We start from the raw sequence: 20,475 nt of genomic DNA, 5'->3' as shown, positions 1-20,475 counted from the left end.
CCTGTCACCAGAACCAGTCAGCCTTCAAGACCAGATAGTTCTGCTCAGATGAAATATTTTTGGAGCAAATGATCAAAACGTGTTTATTCCTGCAGCAGCATCGCCCGGAATGTCTGGATTCAGACGTTCACACGTCAACTGTGTGTGGTTCTGAGGATTCAAACCCAGAACTCGTGTTCTGTGTAAAAGGAGGGTTTCCACCTTAAACAGGACTCACACTCGCCGACTCCTGTTGATGTCTTGCTAACACTGGGCACCGCGCTGCAGCGTATCGCGATGTGTCACATTGGGGATGGATCGGTTGTCTGTCTGGATGGTTGTCATCCAGGACCAAAGCCAGCTCTAGCACAGGCTCCCAGACTTGAGCTGGAACTACGGAACGCAGTGTCCTGTATTTAAAGCACATTTTGGTGCGTTTCCCCCCCTATGGTGCTCAAAGCGCGGCTGCATCAGACTGGCATTTTCTCGGTATCTCTAGTCTTCGCGGGTGTTGTTCTGACATCGTAACATCGCGTGACATAACAACGCACAACATCATGACGTATTCATTGTGCTTTGTTTTGATGTGGTGACACGTGTGGCCGGCGTTTTGTCTGGTCGAGCTGCGGCCGCGGTGGTGTCTGTTGGCGTTACAGCAGGGTGGGCGGGGCACTTTACAAACAAATGGCCACCGACCGTCACGAACTCCAGTTCACACTGATTCAGCCTGTAGACCCAAACATTTCCTGAAAGTGGAACTCTCAGTTCAAGCTGGAACCTCCAGACAAACAGTCACAATAAATAAAATAAGAGCCCAAATCTGTGTAAAGTTCCCAGAGGAACCTTTTCGAATCTGCTGTTGACATTCAAACAAGCAAAAATATCAATCACAGACAAAAAGCAGTTTTTTTTGAGTAATCAAATCATCTACAGAGTGTTGTGCATCAGTCGGGTGACTCAGAGCTCTGAGACCTGATTAGCACATTGTGTGAAATATTTCATTTTAAGGCAGCAGTTTTCCTGCACAGCAAACATGGCGTGGGCGTGTGTGTGTGACTGAATTTTGGGTGAATCAGAGGAAATGCGTGTGTGCTTCTTCACAGACGCGTCTCGAGTACTCACTCATCAAAGGACTGATGTAAGACGTGTGAGTTTTTGCTGTGAACGAGGTTCACTTACTCTTCTCATGTGGTGTTTCAGCTGACTTGGTGTCGCGGGCCATGCACCACCTGCAGCCGCTGCACATCAAGAACCCCAGCAACGGGACCCCAGTCCACCAGAAGGCCAGCAGCTCGGTGCACTGGGAGCCCGAGGCCCTCTACACCCTGTGCTACTTCATGCACTGCCCCCAGATGGAGTGGGAGAACCCCAACGTGGAGCCGTCCAAAGTCACCTTACAGACTGAGAGGTGAGTCCCTCAGGCCGCAGTACAAGACCTTCAGGGTGTGAACCAAACCTGAGCAAATGTGCTGTGGTTTTTATGCTTTGTTCTAGAAACTAGATGGTCAGATCCGGTCTGAGATACAGCTGGTCTGAGGACAGTCAGACCCACAATAGAAAAACATGTCAACAACAGTCTACTTGTGCAGAATTTGACACGGTGCAGATGATCGGGTTGGAACATCTCCAAACCCTCAACCTCACATTAGAAACAGTTTTGACCTGCGGTGACTATGACACGCCAGATGATTAAAGCTGATCGTCCTCTTACGTCCATTCTGGAGTTAAGGACAGAAATTAGAGATTTACTGCTGAGACCATTCATGCATCTGTCATCCAATCATCCATCCATCCATCCATCCATCCATCCATCCATCCATCCATCCATCCATCCATCCATCCATCCATCCATTCTTGCATCTGTCATCCAACCATCCATCCATCTGTCAGCCATCTATCATTTATCCATCTGTCTATGCATTCATCCATCTGTCATTCTTGCAAATGTCATCCAATCATCTATCCATCCATTCATGCATGTCATTCAGCCATTCATGTCTGTCCATTCATGCATCTGTCATCCAACCATCCATCCATTTGTGCATCTGTCATCCAACCATCCATTCGTGCATCTGTCATCCATCTGTCTGTCCTTTCATCCATTCATGCATCTGTCATCCAACCATCCATCCATTTGTGCATCTGTCATCCAACCATCCATCCATTTGTGCATCTGTCATCCAACCATCCATCCATCCATCATCCATCTATCATTCATCCATTAATCATCCATCTGTCTGTCCATCCATCCATCTGGCCTTTCATTCATCTATCATTCATGCATCTTTCATCTGACCGTCCATCATCCATTCATGCATCTGTCATCCAACCATCCATTTATGCATCTGTCATCCAACCATCCATCCATCCATTCGTGCATCTGTTATCCAACCATCCATCCCTTTATCCCTCACTCGCTGACTGAGACAGAGTTGAGGTATCCCACTAGTCCCTCATCCAAACTGGGTCCTCCAGTTCCTCGCTGTGGATCAATCCTGATCCCGACCAGATGATTTAATCCCTTCAGTGTGTGGAATATTAATGTTTTCCATTTAGATCTGCCTGAAAAATCTCCACCTGCACATCAGCATCAGTTTCCTGACAGTTTACAATAACTGCAGTTGCTGTAATCAGCTGCTGTTTGTTGACCTGACGTCTGACAGATGGTTCTGTTTTTCCCAACACAGACATTTACCGCGAGTTGAACCCGTCACAGATAATCTCACTGGTTGAGTGTTGGTGTCTCAGCGGGAAATCTAAGGTCACATCTGAACTCGGGCTGTGGTGCAGCTCCAGGCTCTCCCTCTGCAGCACGCTGAGCTGAGGTTGCACATCGCTTCTAAAAGGTGACAGACGAGATATTCAAGGTGGCAACAGAACCTTCAGACCCAGAAGACCTCTTTCAGGGTTCAGCCTTTACAGTCACTGAAGTCGTAGCTCAAGACTCAACTTTTCAGTTCACCTCTCGATGTTTCACACTGGACTCGTGGCTGATCGTGGAGGACACTTCCACTGTGACAGGGACATTCTTTTTTCTCTGAGATTTTTCAGCCGTTTTAAAGATCTCGGGGTTTTTGCTCGTGAACGAGGGCAAAATGGAGCATGAGATTGGTGGGCAGATTGGGGCTGTGTCAGTGGTAATGAGGGCGGTGCTTCACACTGTCACGGTGAAGAGAAGAGCTGAGTCTGAGGCAAAGCTCTTAATTTACCAGATGGACGACTTTCCATCACTCACCTGTGGTCGTTTGGAGCATGACCTCTCAGGGCCAAAACAAGCTCATTTCACAAGGTGGTTGGAGTCACCCTGAGGAACAGGAAGCCAGGCTCTGACATCCAGGAGGAGCTCGGAGAAGAACAACAGCTGCTCCTTCATGTAGAGAGAAGTCTGAGAGTCTGATTAGAAGCTCACCTGAACACCTTCCTCTTTAGGGACTTCCAGCCACATCCGACTAATCGGAAACCTGCAGAAAAACCTTGTCGGGATTATATGTTCTTCCTGGTCTGGAAAAGTCTTAAGATCCCAAAAAGGAACTGCAGCTGTGGAGAGGAACATTTGGGCCACCTCATTTAGCCTGCTGCCACCAGACATGACCCCAGCTATGTGCTGCACAGTGAGTGGACGGAGGATTGAGGCCACACATCGGGGCAGAGAGAAAGCTCCTTATTTCCTGTTAAATGGAGCCATTTAGCGCGGCACGCTGTGATTTGTGGCACTTTGCTGCCGGCGATTGAAGCTTCATGGAGCGTTGAGATGATTCCTTCCTCTGAGAAGTTGAATCCTTAAAAAAGGCGTTCGTCCCACACATCCTGTAATGGCACGACAGATTTACAAACGCTGCGTCACGTCATATTGAGGAGCATACGTCTTCTCAGCCGCGGTGCCATTGTCACTTTGTTTTGTGCGGCGGCAGGAAGCATAATGCCAACATTCCCACTTTCTTGCTGGCGTTTTTAGCACCAGAAGCTACGCTGTAAGATGCCGCGTGGGCTGGTTGATCCTGCCACTTGCCGCAGCACCGAGCAGATTGATGGGAAGCAGAGGGACTTCACTTAGATGGATGGATGGACAGATTTTCCAACTTTTTCTTTCCATTCTGAGGAGATAAAAATCCGGCCTGACAACCCGAGGGAGCAAACGTCAGGTCGAGTGACGTGTCAGCAGTGTCTGACTTCCCCGGAGAAGAGTCTCTATTTGGCATTCAGCTGAAAGCTTGAAGACAACCAGAAAAAAGCCTGAATAAGAGAGTGGAATGAAAGAGACAGAAGGCCAAGATATGAAATCATCTCTTTGGATTGTTTTTTTTATTATTATTTATATCAAGTGAGATTTGAAGAATAAAATAAGTAGCTCATTGACATTTGCCTGCTTAGATTTAGCTGCACCCATCTGGAGTCTTGACTAATCAAGTGTCCTCTGCTGTCCAAGTCTAGGACAAACAAGCTCCATTCAAGCTACATGTAAATTCAACCACACCTGCTTCTAATTTCCATCATCTGTCCAGCAGATGGCAGCAGGTCTAAGGGAGGTTACATGAGAAACACAAAGTCGCTTTTAGGCTCGATCTGGTGCATCAACGTTAACCTGCGTCTGCATCTCTTAACCCTCACCCTATGGCCACGTTACCTACGACGACCTGACATTCAATTTCAGGCAGAGCAACTAGAGACAACAGTCGCTATGCCGCCAGCAACACGGACCCAGAGGAGACGAGAAGTCTGTTTTATGCAAATGTGGAGCAACACAGCATGGCGACTGCCAATACATGTAAAAACACGACTTGACATCAGCTGGTTGTTTGCTCGGACAGAATATTCCAATATGACAAAGTACGCTCTGAAACATCTTATTTTTCTATAAATCTGATATGTTTGGCTTTTTTTTTTTATCATTTGTTTTTTTTAATCACTTCTAAATCCCAAAAAATGCTGTTTTTGTCACCAATTAATACCTTGTGAAGTGATTTACAAGACATCTTGTGAAGATGTTAGCATGCTAACTAGCGATACAGGAATGTCACTGTGAAAGACGTTGGACTGAAACAAATCAATCCTGTGTGTGTGTGTGTGTGTGTGTGTGTGTGTGTGTGTGTGTGTGTGTGTGTGTGTGTGTGTGTGTGTGTGTGTGGGTGGGTGGGTGGGGGAGGACAATGTAACTCAAAAACAGCTGGATAGATTTCCTTCAAACTTGGTGGGAATATTACTTAGACAGCTATTGAGAGGTGATTACATTTTGGAATAGTTTGGTCAAAGTTCAAAGAATATATGGTCTAACAAAACACCTAGATGGATGATTATTAAGAGCATATTGATTAGCAAATATTTGTGATTGATTGATATGAATGACTTGATGAAGTCACACAGAGTCAAAAGTACCATCACAGACAGATGTATATTTATATTACGGTGTGCAGAGTGTAGACGGTTTACATCAACCCTCTGATGCCTTTTATTTACCACAATACCCTCAGTGTTCTCATTGCAGGCTCCGCCTCCCTCCCTCCCTCCTTGTCAAACCTGTGAAGGTAAATATGTCTTTCGGGAAGCAGACATCAGTTAAAGCAGGACGCCTGAAGTGTGGCATCAGTCAGACGGGGTTTGTTTCTTTGCTTGTGCAGAATTCAGACTTTAGATGCAGATAATGCAGATAATAGTGGGGCGGCACAGCAAAACAATTGTTCATTTTGGGATAAAAGCATGGAATTTGGCACACATATTCTAAATGAACTAATGTTTATTTTCAGATATGGAGCCATCCTGGAGCTGATCTCTAATTAGCTATAGTATTAGTATAGTATAGTATTAGTATAAAAAAATTACACAGGGGTCAAAATTTAAAAATGCTCCAGTCACATTGAAAACTGTAACACATTATTTGTCTGATCATAATGATTCCAAAAAGGTATAGTTTGGACACACTGTGACTAAATGTTCTGGAGTTATGGGGTAAAAAACAGCAAAAATGGTGACAAAGGTCAGTTTTAGTTTGTACAGGGGTCAAACTTAAAGTTGCTCCAATTTTGGTAAAAAGTGATGCAAATTATTGGATGAAATAAAAGGATTAATAAATGGAATAGTTTTGACTGTATTGAATGTTTGGTCTCCAAAGTAAAGGTCAAACAAGGTCAATGTCCATTGGATTCTATGACATGTGACATATGTTAGCCTGTAACATAAAACTAAGCATGACAGATGGTGCAAACTATTCCTTTTTAAAATGCGGTAAGTGTTTGGTTTTTGTTCTGTTTTTTTTTTGTTTTTTGTTTTTTTTGCTGTTTTTATCCCATAACTTCATGGAATTCAGTCATAGATAGTCCAAACTATACCTTTTTGGAATTGTTATGATCAGTCTTTGGTGCAGCATCAGTTTTCAGTCCAATCCAATCCACTTTATTTTTATAGCACATTTAACAACAAAGATGTTCCAAAGTGCTGCACATACAGTAGAATCACGATAGATAAAACCCCAATAGTCAAGAAATAAATTAAAAATAAGAAAATTAACAATAAAAAATAACTAGAATGTGCAAGATAAATAAATAAATAAATGCAGCATACAAAAGATAAAACCAATAAAATCTACCAAAATAAAAACAAAACCAATAAAACAGAGGACCACACAACTCACGCAGTGTTAAAAACCAGAGAATAAAAGTGGGTCTTCAGACGAGTTCCAAAGTCTGGGGCTAGCCACAGAGAAAGCCCTGTCACCCCTGGTTTTAAGTCTCGTCTTGGGTACCACGAGCTGGATGCCTCATGGCAATGGCCCTCAGACCTCAGAGCACGTGCTGGAGAGTAATTTTGTAGGAGGTCCATGATGTATTGAGGGGCCATTCCATTCAAAGCTTTAAAGACAAACAATAAAATCTTAAAATCAATTCTAAAATTAATAGGAAGCCAGTGCAAAGATGCAAGAATTGGGGTTATGTGCTCACGCTTCCAGGCCCCTGTTAAAAGTTTTCAGACTGATATTACCTTCTGTGATGAAACATACCTGACGGATGATTTTATTTATTTTTTAAAGATGTCAGTATCAAGTGTGGAGGTTTGATAAGCTGGCGCGTTAAACACTTGACTTGTTTTGTTGTGGGTGGGTTTTGTCGGCGGCAGCTGTCACGGAGCCCCGCGGTGCAGATTACACAGAGATGCTTTGTCATTCTGTTCTCTGAGGATGGAATAAAGCCGTAGAACTGAAGCTCCGCATCATAATGTGGTTTTGGTGTGGTTCAGCTTCAGCGAGTACAGATGCTGTGGCATCTCTCAGTGCCTGCTGTGGCATCTCTCAGTGCCTGCTGCGGCATCTCTCAGTGCCTGCTGTGGTGTCTCTCAGTGCCTGCTGCGCACTGCCACATCAACAGTCCACGAACCGCTGTGATCGAAAGCTTAAACCATCTGTTGGTTCGCATCCTTTATTACCTTTGCTCAAAGTATCTGCAGCCAATCAAAGCAGACTTCAGTTCCATCACAAGGCCCCGAGGACGTTCACATTAGCATTTTGAATGTGGGGACTGATACGTGATGCTTTATAAGACAAGTCACTGTCGTGTTCCAGATCTGATGAGATGTGGGTATCTCGTCTGCAAACGTGAGCACAGGAATTTAAAACAAGCAGTGTTGATCTTGGCGGCTTTGGAAATGAAAGAAACAGGTTCATTTCACGCTACATGTAACTTCAACCACACCTGCTCCAAATCCAGTCTTGCATGTGATTATTAGTCCCCGAAACATGCCCCACCTATCCAGCAGGTGGCAGATAACCTGCATGTGCTTCTAACCACACCTGCTTCTTATCCATTCAGCCATGCATAAGGTGGCCAGCAGGTCGACGGGATATTGTATCAGCAAAACAAAGCTGCTTTTTGGATTGATCTCACTGATTGATTGAGTTCACCCTCGTGATCTGCCCTTTTAATGTGGAGACATACAAGATAATTGTTTTTGAGTTATTGAGTAAACAAACAGGATTGGACTCAACGGGTTATGCGTTTATTCACTCAGTCACTACAGTTTAGCAGAGTGCATGTCCGGGATTTTCATTACGAGACAAAAGCTTTAACATCTGCCAAATAAAAAAACTAAAGCGAAAAGAACCACAAATTTACAGGTGACAGAGTTCTTATATTTACATGTGATGGAGTTCTTAATTTTTTTTAGAAGGCCCCGACTTTCTTTTTCTCCTTGAGGCTATATTTACAGGTGACAGAGTTCTTACATTTACAGGTGACAGAGTTCTTACATTTACAGGTGACAGAGTTCTTACATTTACAGAAGACAGAGTTCTTACATTTACAGAAGACAGAGTTCTTACATTTACAGGCAACAGAGTTCTTACATTTACAGGCGACAGAGTTCTTACATTTACAGGCGACTGAGTTCTGACATTTACAGGCGACTGAGTTCTGACGTTTACAGGCGACTGAGTTCTGACGTTTACAGGCGACTGAGTTCTTACGTTTACAGGCGACTGAATTCTGACATTTACAGGCGACTGAGTTCTTACATTTACAGGCGACTGAGTTCTTACATTTACAGGCGACTGAGTTCTTACATTTACAGGCGACAGAGTTCTGACGTTTACAAGTGACTGAGTTCTTATGTTTACAGGCGACAGAGTTCTTACATTTACAGGTGACAGAGTTCTTACATTTACAGGCGACAGAGTTCTTACATTTACAGGTGACAGAGTTCTTACATTTACAGGCGACAGAGTTCTTACATTCACAGGCGACAGAGTTCTTACATTTACAGGTGACAGAGTTCTTACATTTACAGGCGACTGAGTTCTTACATTTACAGGCGACTGAGTTCTGACACTTACAGGTGACTGAGTTCTGACACTTACAGGTGACAGAGTTCTGACACTTACAGGTGACAGAGTTCTGACACTTACAGGTGACAGAGTTCTGACATTTACAGGCGACTGAGTTCTTACACTTACAGGCGACTGAGTTCTTACATTTACAGGCGACTGAGTTCTTACATTTACAGGCGACTGAGTTCTGACATTTACAGGCGACTGAGTTCTGACACTTACAGGTGACAGAGTTCTTACATTTGCAGGTGACAGAGTTCTTACACTTACAGGTGACAGAGTTCTTACATTTACAGATGACAGAGTTCTTACATTTACAGGTGACAGAGTTCTTACATTTACAGGTGACAGAGTTCTTACACTTACAGGCGACAGAGTTCTGACATTTACAGGCGACTGAGTTCTGACATTTACAGGCGACTGAGTTCTGACATTTACAGGCGACTGAGTTCTGACATTTACAGGTGACAGAGTTCTTACACTTACAGGTGACAGAGTTCTTACATTTACAGGGGACTGAGTTCTTACATTTACAGGCGACAGAGTTCTTACATTTACAGGCGACAGAATTCTTACATTTACAGGCGACAGAGTTCTTACATTTACAGGTGACAGAGTTCTTACACTTACAGGCGACAGAGTTCTTACATTTACAGGCGACAGAGTTCTTACATTTACAGGTGACAGAGTTCTTACATTTACAGGTGACAGAGTTCTTACATTTACAGGCGACTGAGTTCTTACATTTACAGGCGACTGAGTTCTTACATTTACAGGCGACTGAGTTCTTACATTTACAGGCGATTGAGTTCTTACACTTACAGGTGACAGAGTTCTTACATTTACAGGCGATTGAGTTCTTACACTTACAGGCGACTGCATTCGTGGATTCACACGTTAGACCTGGAAATAAGTGACACATTGTAAACTGTCACTCAGGTGGGACCCATTAGTGGTTCTGATTAAGAGCTGGTTTTAGGGGCTCACAGAATCTACATCTCTTTCTCTTCCACATGATAGGAATCATAAATTATGAACATTGATTTATTGCTGCTTTTCGGCTGAGCTGTGACAGATCCTTTCATTAGAAACTTGGCTCCAACTCGGTGGTTTTATTTAAAAGGTGAATACTGAACAGCGAGTTGTCTTACAGAACCATTAAACCGCTCCAGTAGTTTGTCATTTACAGTTAGTTAGTTACAAGTAATTGCTAAATATAATGATTTGGGTTTATGTCCAACACGTGATCGTCTCTTCAACGCTTCACTATGTCGTTATTTGTAATTTGACATGAACAAAAGTTTGCTTGTCAGAATTCACCCAAACTCCAGTTGAGTTCTTTGATTGTTACTAATCCAGTGATTATAGCACCTCCTTGTGGAAAATCTGAGTGAAATCAGAGATAACAGGAAATTATTAATTGCATTGTAATTTATCCAAAATTTCATTGCTGAAATGTAATATGATCATTTTCTGGTAAATGAATATTTTCTTATGCACATTACTGGAGACTTTGTGTGTAATTATTAACTTTATTTGTTTGTGGAGTTTCTATTTTGCAAAGATACGTGTGTGTGTGTGTGTGTGTGTGTGTGTGTGTGTGTGTGTGTGTGTGTGTGTGTGTGTGTGTGTGTGTGTGTGTGTGTGTGTTTCAAATAAACGTGTTCAGTGTTGCATTTTCTTTATTGATGGATTTCTTGTCTTTCTGATCATTTATTACTGCAGTATGTGAGACTTCTTCCTCGTCCCCTGCAGGCCGTTCCTAGTACTGCCTCCTCTGATGGAGTGGATCCGGGTTGCGATTGCCCACACAGAACACAGACGAAGCTTCTCCGTGGACAGTGACGATGTCCGACAGGCCGCCAGGCTGCTGCTACCTGGTGTGGACTGTGAACCACGACAAGTCAAGTGAGGACGACGTCTCCGTGACATTATTTTAGCACCACGTCTTCCTGAATAATCCAGCGGCTTCAGTTTGATCTGAGCTGATCTGTTAGTTTTTTTCCGTCTGATGGGCTGGATTGTTTGTTAGTCAGTTAAATGGTTTGTGGTAGACGTGGACGTGTCAAAATATAATGTGCACGTGAGTACTCAGTTTGATTCATCAAGACGTTGGGCATCTATGGAATACAACCAGCAACCTGTGAAGAGAGCGCCCCCCCCCTTTAAAAGCCTAAAATAGTCAATTTAGTCTTCAAAGGAAGCAATGCTTCAACATAATTGGCCCCACCTGCCCCCCGGTGCAACAAGACAGTTTCCGACCGACGCAGCTCCCGTGTCATATAAACAGAGTAGCGTTGCGCTCATTTGTCCGCCTGCTCATGTGTTGCTCTTAATTTGACTTTTGGTCTACCACAGTGTTGGAACGTTGCCATCATGTGGCAGTAGAATATGACTGCACCATAGATCAGTAAAAATCTGGCATAGTTTTCCTACTATTGACACACTGCATGCTTCATATGCGTCTTACAGGAGCAGGTTCGTGATGCATGTAAAGTCATGATGCAAAATAAAAGTAATTACTAACAGGAAAATCCTAAATATTACTGCTCCACTGCTTCACCTCAGGGAGCTTTGGTGGCTGATCTTTGTTGGTGTGCTGTTACATGTTGGTGCAGATCCATTAAGTCACCAGGAAACCTCTCACTAGTGCCCGCTTGCTAAATGGCAGTGTGCCAGATGTTGGTGCACTTGTGACGGTTGACAGTCCGACTGGTTTATTTCATGATACATTGAAAACACGCCCTTAAATAATTAGGTGATTAAATCAAATCACTTTGAGCCTGAATTTACTTTCAGATTCTAAACTGCTTAAATAGGAATGTGGGGTTGGACACACCCAGAATGCATTTGTGTTGTACGCTACAGAACGCGCACCATTGACAGTCAAGTAGGGCCCAATGATCAGAATCAGAAGAATCCGAAGAAGTTTATTGCCATTGCCAATGAACAGGATTCACAGACGAGGAATTTGCTCGTGTCAAGGTGTGAAAACCCGAGTAAAGTGCTCTTATTGGTTCCTTCAGCTGCAAATCCACAATTCTGGAAACCCATTCCTGCAACAAGCTCCTGATTAATCCCAGTCATGGATCTGCTGTTTTCCATCTGCAGAGCCGAAGATTGTTTCTGTGCCACCAGAAAGCTGGACGCAGCCTCCACAGAGGCCAAGTTCCTGCAGGATCTGGGCTTCCGGATGCTGAACTGTGGCCGCACAGACCTGGTCAAGCAGGCTGTGAACCTTCTGGGACCCGATGGCATCAACAGCATGAGTGAGCAGGTGTGAACGTGCACGTCAACACGCACATAAAACACTGAAAGCCTCCAAAGTTTGCAGAGAATTCCAAGCATGTTTTTCTGGATGTCACACACTGTTTCCACACGTCTCCCTGAGACGGTTTTCTTTCACTCACATCTGATTACTGGATTCTTAGCAGGATGACACAAACTATTTTGTTGATTTTATTCAAGAAGATCTGAAAAAAAAAGCTCTCAGCTGGATGATGGAAACGTGTTTCCACAAAAACAACTGTTGAAGTCATTTTTATGAAACTCTGGAACTTGTTTCCCCAAAACATTAATGGATAAAAAAGAAGAAAAAAGAAATCATCTTCTTCATCTTTCCTCATCTGAAATAAATACCGGCCCCATTTTGAGGGTGGGACCAGGAAATGTCTCCATCATTTGTTTTCTATTTGCAGACTAGTTCAACTTCCTGGTTCCACTTTGACAAAACAGTCAGACTGTGACCTTTGACCTGAACAGACGAACTTAAAATCCCATTCCCAACGGTTTTCTTTTTTTCTTCTTCTCCACACTCTGATGAATTTCCAGAGTTAGCAGCAGCTTTTTTTTTTTTTTTTTTTTTTTTTTTTTTTTTTTTTATAATTTTCTCCTGAAAGGGACGGGCTTCTCCTGCAGCAAACTACACCGGGCCAGTGGGTGGGGCTTGTGAGCACTTGTGTGTGTGTGTGTGTGTGTGTGTGTGTGTGTGTGTGTGTGTGTGTGTGTGTGTGTGTGTGTGTGTGTGTGTGTGTGTGTGTGTGTGTGTGTGTGTGTGTAAAATTTTGCAGAAGGTTTTTTGTGCATCTTAAAGTAGCCCTGGAGAGTATGTTTACATTTTTCATGCAAAACAGGTCATTTTGAGAACTTTTTAATATTGCATGATGGAAGGAGACGATCCAGAGAGTTTTTGTGGTGGTGGTGGTGGGGGGGGGGGGGGTTGGGGGGGGTCATTTTAATTGGGCAATCCACTGAACAGATTCCACTCATTCATGTAATGACTGTAATATTTTCACTGATGTTAAAATATATATATACGAGGTCTGTCCAAAAAGTATCAGACCTTTTTATTTTTTTTCAAAAACCATATGGATTTGAATCATGTGTGCTTGCATGAGCCAACCTTGAACCTTCATGCGCATGCGTGATTTTTTTCACACCCATCGGTTGCATCATTCGCCTGTGAGCAGGCTTTGTGTGAGCACTGGTCCTCCCCTCTCGTTGGATTTTCATTGTGAGGTGGAACGATTTGGAGCTTTGCTGCATCAAATTTTTCTAGAAACTGTGAGACAGCCAGGTGGAAACCATTCAGAAGATTCAGGCGGCTTTCGGTGACAATCCTATGGGCATCACACAGATTAAGGAGCGTTACAACCGGTTTAAAGACGGCGCACAATGGCGGAGGGTGCGCCGCGCTCCGATCGGCCATTGACATGCTGAAACGACCAGATCATTTCCAAAGTGAACGCTGTGTTGATCCGGGATGTCGTCTGACTACCAGAGAAATTGCAGAAGAGGTGGACATCAGCACTTTTTTGGCACATTCCATTGTTACAGGAGATTTTGTAATGAAAGACGTGCGGAAGTTGGAAGTCTCGCAGGACATGTTGTGACATGTCCAGCTCTTACACAATTCCTCGGATACTTACTCGACTGAAAAGCCACCGAAAGCCATTTGAATCTTCCGAATGGTTTCCACCTGGGTGTCTCTCACAGTTTCTGGAAAAATTTGATTCAGCGCTGCTCCAATCGTTCAGACATTTTCCTCAAAATGAAAATCCAACGAGGGGGGAGGACCAGTGCTCACTCATAGCCTGCTCACAGGCAAATGACGCAACCGACAGGCGTGAAAAAACTCACACATGCACACGAAGGTTCAAGGTTGGCTCATGCAAGCACACATGATTTAAATCCATAAGGTTTTTGAAAAAAATAAAAAGGTCTGATACTTTTTGGACAGACCTCGTGTATATATATATATATATATATATATATATATATATATATATATATATATATATATATATATATATATATATGAGTAGTAAGAAACTCTTTCCATGATGAATACTGACATAAAAAGTCAAATTTGTAAAGTAAAATATTCACTTTCATTGTGAACCATATCGTTCATAGTCACCAGTGAATTTTTGACAGATTATCCAAGAATCTCCAGAAACATTTTATCACGTGGATCATAGATGTTTATCCTCCTCCTATGGACAGATGATAAGTAAGTCCCTTTGGCTGCTCCCTTGTTTGCACTCGGGGTTGCCACAGCAAATCCAAGGTGGATCTGCATGTTGAATTGGCACAGGTTTTACGCCGGATGCCCTTCCTGACGCAACTCCACATTACATGGGGTGGGATTTGAACCCGGAACCTTCTGCACTGAAACCAAGCGCATTAACCACTTGGCCACCACCCCTGCTTGGACAGATGATACGGTGTAAAAATGATTTCATATCATTGAACACAGTGAGATACGTTCGGATTTATTTCAGTAGAAGATGATGAAGAAATTGTGTCAAACATTATGTTATCAAACTGAAAAAGTTTCTCTTGTTTTATTTTCTTTATTTCTGTTTTACTTTTTCCTTTTATCTTCATATTTTTTTCCTTCACATCTTTTCTTATTTACAGTCCATCCCTGCATGATGGAAGTTTTGTCCGAGTTGCTGCAGTCTGACTTTATTGCTGCTGCAGCACTTTACAGGAGGTGGCGCCGTTGGGTTCGGTCCAAGTGTTCATGTCAGTTGGGGTTTTCTGGCTTCCACAGTTTGTGGATCCATTGGATTTTTTTTTTTTTTCTTGTAGCACAAACAGTTCAATCAGGTTTATTGTGCTGATTTTGCTGCGCCTGCTTGAGCTCAGTTCAAAGAAAAACCTTTACAGTCGTCGACTCACGTCCACAAACCTGAGAGAGGAGGTTTCACTTTGTTCACGCTGCCTTTTATTTTATTTTATTTTATTATTTTTCAGAGAGCCGTGTTATTGATTGACACGTTTCCTTTTCTCTCCTCCTGTAAAGAACAAACGGCATGATGTTCTGGGTTTTATTCCCTCCATAAAAGCGGCTAAATGGCGTCTGAAAGTGGACAGCTGAGTGTCCTTTCAGCTCATCATCACCATCAGCCTCCATCGTTTTAACGCCTCCTGCTGGCTGCTGATTAACTCCTTTATGACCAAGACAAAGAAAAAAAAAAAAAAAGAATGAATCACTGTGAAGCCGAACCAGTCTTCAACGTAAAGCGCGCCGCTGTGTTACGAGCGAGCCACACAAAGCCTTTGGTGGAGATCACGTCCCAGATCAGAGCGATGATTAAAGTCTGGTTTTATGGAGCCTGGTCCAGCTTTGTTCTCTGGATTACTCCAAAACAAACAGCTGTTTTCAGAGAAAATGGTGAAACATTTTGCATGAAACAGACATCGTTAGGTTTTTAAACCTCAATTCAACTAAAGGAATTTAAAAAACAGCTTTGGAAAAATGATGCTGATGAAGCTCGAGGTCCTTCTGATGTTTGTGGCTGGTTTGTACTTAGTCAGAGGTCATCATGAAGGTCTGGGATCACTGGTCCATTGATACCAGTGGGTGAAACTCTGACTCCTCCCTCCAACTCCACGCTCCGACTCGTTGTTCCGACTCCACATTTTGACTCTACACTCCGACTCCTCACTCCGACTCCACACTCCAACTCCTCGCTCTGACTCCTCGCTCCGACTCCATGCTCCGACTCATCACTCTGACTCCTCACTCCAACTCCTCCCTCCGGCTCCATGCTCCGACTCCTCCCTCCAACTCCACATTTCGACTCTACGCTCCGACTCCACGCTTCAACTCCACAGTCCGACTCCACACTCCGACTCCTCACTCCGACTCCTCCCTCCGTCTCCTCATTCCAACTCCACGCTCCGACTCCACAGTCCGACTCCACACTCCTAATCCACGCTCCGACTCGTCACTCTGACTCCACACTCCGACTCCTCCCTCCGACTCGTCACTCTGACTCCACACTGCGACTCCTCACTCCGACTCGTCACTCTGACTCCACACTGCGACTCCTCACTCCGACTCCTCCCTCCGACTCGTCACTCTGACTCCACACTCCGACTCCTCCCTCCGACTCGTCACTCTGACTCCACACTGCGACTCCTCACTCCGACTCCTCCCTCCGTCTCCTCATTCCAACTCCACACTCCAACTCCTCCCTCCAACTCGTCACTCTGACTCCACACTGCGACTCCTCACTCTGACTCCTCCCTCCGTCTCCTCATTCCAACTCCACACTCCAACTCCTCATTCCGACTCCACAGTCCGACTCCACACTCCAACTCCACCCTCCGACTCGTCACTCTGACTCCACACTCCGACTCCTCACTCCGACTCCTCCCTCCGTCTCCTCATTCCAACTCCACACTCCGTCTCCACGCTCCGACTCCACAGTCCGACTCCACACTCCTACTCCACGCTCTGACTCATCACTCTGACTCCACACTCCGACTCCTCACTCTGTCTCCTCATTCCAACTCCACACTCCAGCTCTTCCCTCCGACTCGTCACTCTGACTCCACACTCCGACTCCTCACTCCGACTCCTCCCTCCGTCTCCTCATTCCAACTCCACACTCCAACTCCTCACTCCGACTCCACAGTCTGACTCCACACTCCTACTCCACGCTCCGACTCGTCACTCTGACTCCACACTCCGACTCGTCACTCTGACTCCACACTCTGACTCCTCACTCCGACTCCACACTCTGACTCCTCACTCCGACTCCACACTCCGACTCCACACTCCGGATCCACACTCCGACTTCTCGCTCCGACTCCTCACTCCGGCTCCACACTCCGACTCCTCACTCCGACTCCTCACTCCGACTCCTCACTCCGGCTCCACACTCCGACTCCTCACTCCAACTCCTCACTCCGGCTCCTCACTCCGGCTCCACACTCCGACTCCACACTCCGGATCCACACTCCGACTTCTCGCTCCGACTCCACACTCCGGATCCACACTCCGACTTCTCGCTCCGGCTCCACACTCTGACTCCACACTCCGACTCCTCACTCCGGCTCCACACTCCGACTCCACACTCCGGATCCACACTCCGGATCCACACTCCGACTTCTCGCTCCGACTCCTCACTCCGGCTCCACACTCCGGATCCACACTCCGACTTCTCGCTCCGACTCCTCACTCCGGCTCCACACTCTGACTCCACACTCCGACTTCTCGCTCCGACTCTAGCATCCAACTCCTCATTCAGCTCCTCAAGTGATGGAATCAGAGGATCCAAGGATTCTGCAAAGGTCTTCTGTGGGTCACAGACTTTTTGCAGCCTGTCCTCCTAGTTGTCTTCTAGAATCTGGTAAACTGGATGACCTTCCATCCTGGATAGAAATAAAGTCCTTTTGCTATTTTCCTCACACGTTGATGATGTCGTACCGCTGGAGTCTTCTGTCTGCAGGTTGAAGCCCAGCATGTGGGGGCGTGGACAGTGACACGGAGACATGTTCACGTCCCACCTGTGCTGTCCCTCTCGTTGGACAGACGCGGTTATTTTCAGGCGCTCTGATTACAACCTGCAGCAGCTGCTGAAGCTGACGAGCGTCTCGGTGAATCACCGGGTTGTGTGTTGATCAGCAGGCAGGTGTGCACGACCGGTGTCCACATCTGTACCCCGAGAGTCTGCTTCTGACAAAACGCTGATTTATGGAACATTTCCAGAGAAAGACTTGAAGCTCAGTGGTTGTGTTTGAAGCAACGTCGATGCTGCAAATTCAGAAAATAAAATCAGCCTGTGGAGACGTTCTGTGGAGTCCCGGTTTTTGAGACGTGACCTCATTCAGGTGGTTTTTAGTGCAAACATATTTCAGCCAGATGTCCTCTTTAGGAGATTGATGTCAGAAAACATCATCAAGTATTTATTTGGAAGTTAGGACTTAAAACATATTTAACATTTAGTTCAGAATATTTCTGTCCATTGATTTTTCTATATAACACACACACACACACATGCACACATCATTCCAGATTCAGTCAGTTCTTGTCTGAATTTCGTAAATTTGTCCTCAGAATCTCTGTCTGAGGACACTTTGACAGACCAAAGGTCAACAGGGATTGAACCCGTGACCCTTTGGATAACAGACAAACATCACCACGTCTGAGCTGCAGCACCAAGTCATGTTTTTCCATCAGTGTTGTTGTCTAACTTTAATTAAAAAATACTTAAACTACAACAGCGGTCATTAGAGTCAAGTCCTCTGCCAGTCTACAGTTTTTTTTTTAAAGTATTTTAAAAGTTCCTGATTTTGCACCATTTTTGCACATCCTGTCCAAAATTCAGTTATTACAGCTGAGTTCTGCACATGCTTTGTGTTTTGCAGTTCAATAAATATGTTTAAAATGTCCTGGTTCATCTTCTTTATGCAGATTTTAACCCAAATTGAGTGACATTGTTTCAGACCAGGTCTTTTGCACATCCTGTACAAAATTCAGTTATTAAATAAATAAATGTTTACTGTAAATTTTGCACCAAATTTGTTGACATCAGTCCACATCTGACATTTTCACCAAATTTGATTTAAAAGGCAGAAAAAGCTTAGTGGGTAAAACCTTGGAAAAAACAAATGTAATCATCCTTTGAAGATGTCCTGGTTTCATCCATTTAACCTCTTCAGCTCCAGAATGTAATGGTTTAATTAAATATCATAAAAAGTGATTATTTAAAGCTGCTGCAGGTTTTTATGTTTCCTGGCTTCATCTTCATTCTCATGCGTGCGTGTGTGCGTGCGTGCCCTGAAGTGTTGTGGTTTCTATTCCAGGTTGGAGCCGACCTCCTGACAGTTTTTGATAATTAGTTAATTAGTTTTTCAGTAATCCAGCTCACAATCCAAAAAGAGACGCAGGTAGAAACACGACGTGAATGTGTGGCGTCTCTCGCCAGCTGACATCAAAGACTTTCCAATCCATGTCGAGGAGGACAGACTACTGATTTTGTCCCCTGTTTCAAGTCTAACCTGCGTCCCTCCTCCGTCCTCAGGGCATGACCCCGCTCATGTACGCCTGTGTGCGCGGCGACGAGGCCATGGTCCAGATGTTGCTCGACGCTGGAGCCGACATCAACAGTGAGGTCAGGGTCACCGAGACACCGTGCATCTGTCCAACTCAACAGCGTCACTTCACGTCCACATTTTTGCTTTTTGTCTTTGATGTTGATTTGCATTTGATGTGTTGACGGCACAGAAGCCACTTTGTGTCTTTTCTCCCGCTCTGTCTTCATTGTCTCACCTTCTGTCTGCATGCTTTCACCGGACCGGAGGCCCAAGACGTCACGTCCACCGAAAAAAAAAAAAAAAAGTACATAAATAACTTATCAATGCCCTGATGGGGATAATCACAATGCCACAATTAAGAATAAACACATTCAGAAATGCAACATTTTAAATTAAAACAATTTGTTTTTTAAATTATTAATGCGTGTAAAAGTTAACAAATTTGGAATTGAGAGCACAAAATATTAAATTGTTATTTTTGCCTATTTGTTGTTAATTTTTAAAAGCATTTTTATTTGTTTTAGCATTTATATTATTTTCCACAGTTTTTTCACTGTTTATTTACATTTTTTCCTGACAGCAAAGATGTCAAACATATTATTGATGCTCCGATTTTTATTTTTTAATAAATGTTTTAGTTAAAGATCTCAGACTTCTTCTGTGTACACGAAGTTTATTTCTCTCAGATTTCTGAGAATCCATAGTGAGGTGCTGATTAAGCAGCATGATTATTGCACTGGACTCTGAAGTGTGCAGCTGATCTTGAAAAAAGGTTTTCATCAGGTTGTGCAGTAATCCTGCTGTTTGATCGGCATGTTGAGCTGCTGCAGCGGCCGTGTGGACGGAGGAGCTCGGCGCTGAGGGAGATAAGCCTTCTGCATGCAGAGATGCATGAAGAATGAGATCAAAAACCAGTGTTGGCTCTGTTTTACTGTCAGTAACACGTCACTGCTGTGACAGAGCATGGCGCTGCATGAAGCAGCTTTTATTGCATCTAACGCCAACTAGAACGGCACTCGGCAGTAACCAAAATCCTGTCATAACCTGTAGAGTGCAGATGCAACCTCCATCCTCCTCAGTTAGCGGGCGAATAAAACAAAACGTGTAGAAAAACACCGTTCAAATATCCCTCCAGAGTCCTGATGTTTAAAGCTTACTTTGTGCGTTTGTTTGTATGCAGTCATTAAAAATGAAACTTAAAATACACCATCACGCCGCCTGTTTTTTAGCGCTGAGCTCAGATGTGGTATTGCTGTATTTAAGCGTGTCGGCCTCCGGGTGACATGTCCAAGTAATTTCTGTAACTGACTGTGTGATGAAGCTCCTTCAGGTTCATGTTGCTGTTTAATTTG

General features: G+C 44.2%; 1 protein-coding gene across 2 annotated transcripts in view; it reads left to right on the top strand.

Moving 5' to 3' along the window:
• Window positions 1–20,475, top strand: part of LOC117503741 (ankyrin repeat and BTB/POZ domain-containing protein BTBD11-A) — a 207,973-nt gene that overhangs the window by 172,285 nt on the left and 15,213 nt on the right. For both annotated transcript variants that reach the window (XM_034162964.1, XM_034162965.1), the window contains exons 3-6: window positions 1,180–1,387; window positions 10,544–10,696; window positions 11,900–12,065; window positions 19,111–19,200. In XM_034162964.1, the coding sequence (XP_034018855.1) occupies window positions 1,180–1,387; window positions 10,544–10,696; window positions 11,900–12,065; window positions 19,111–19,200 (617 nt within the window). The remainder of the gene's footprint in view (window positions 1–1,179; window positions 1,388–10,543; window positions 10,697–11,899; window positions 12,066–19,110; window positions 19,201–20,475) is intronic.

Source organism: Thalassophryne amazonica, chromosome 22, assembly GCF_902500255.1.
Source record: "Thalassophryne amazonica chromosome 22, fThaAma1.1, whole genome shotgun sequence".
In the NCBI taxonomy this organism is placed as follows: Eukaryota; Metazoa; Chordata; class Actinopteri; order Batrachoidiformes; family Batrachoididae; genus Thalassophryne; species Thalassophryne amazonica.
Note: the sequence above shows the minus strand (reverse complement) of the source record. Positions and strands in the feature narration are given on the sequence as shown.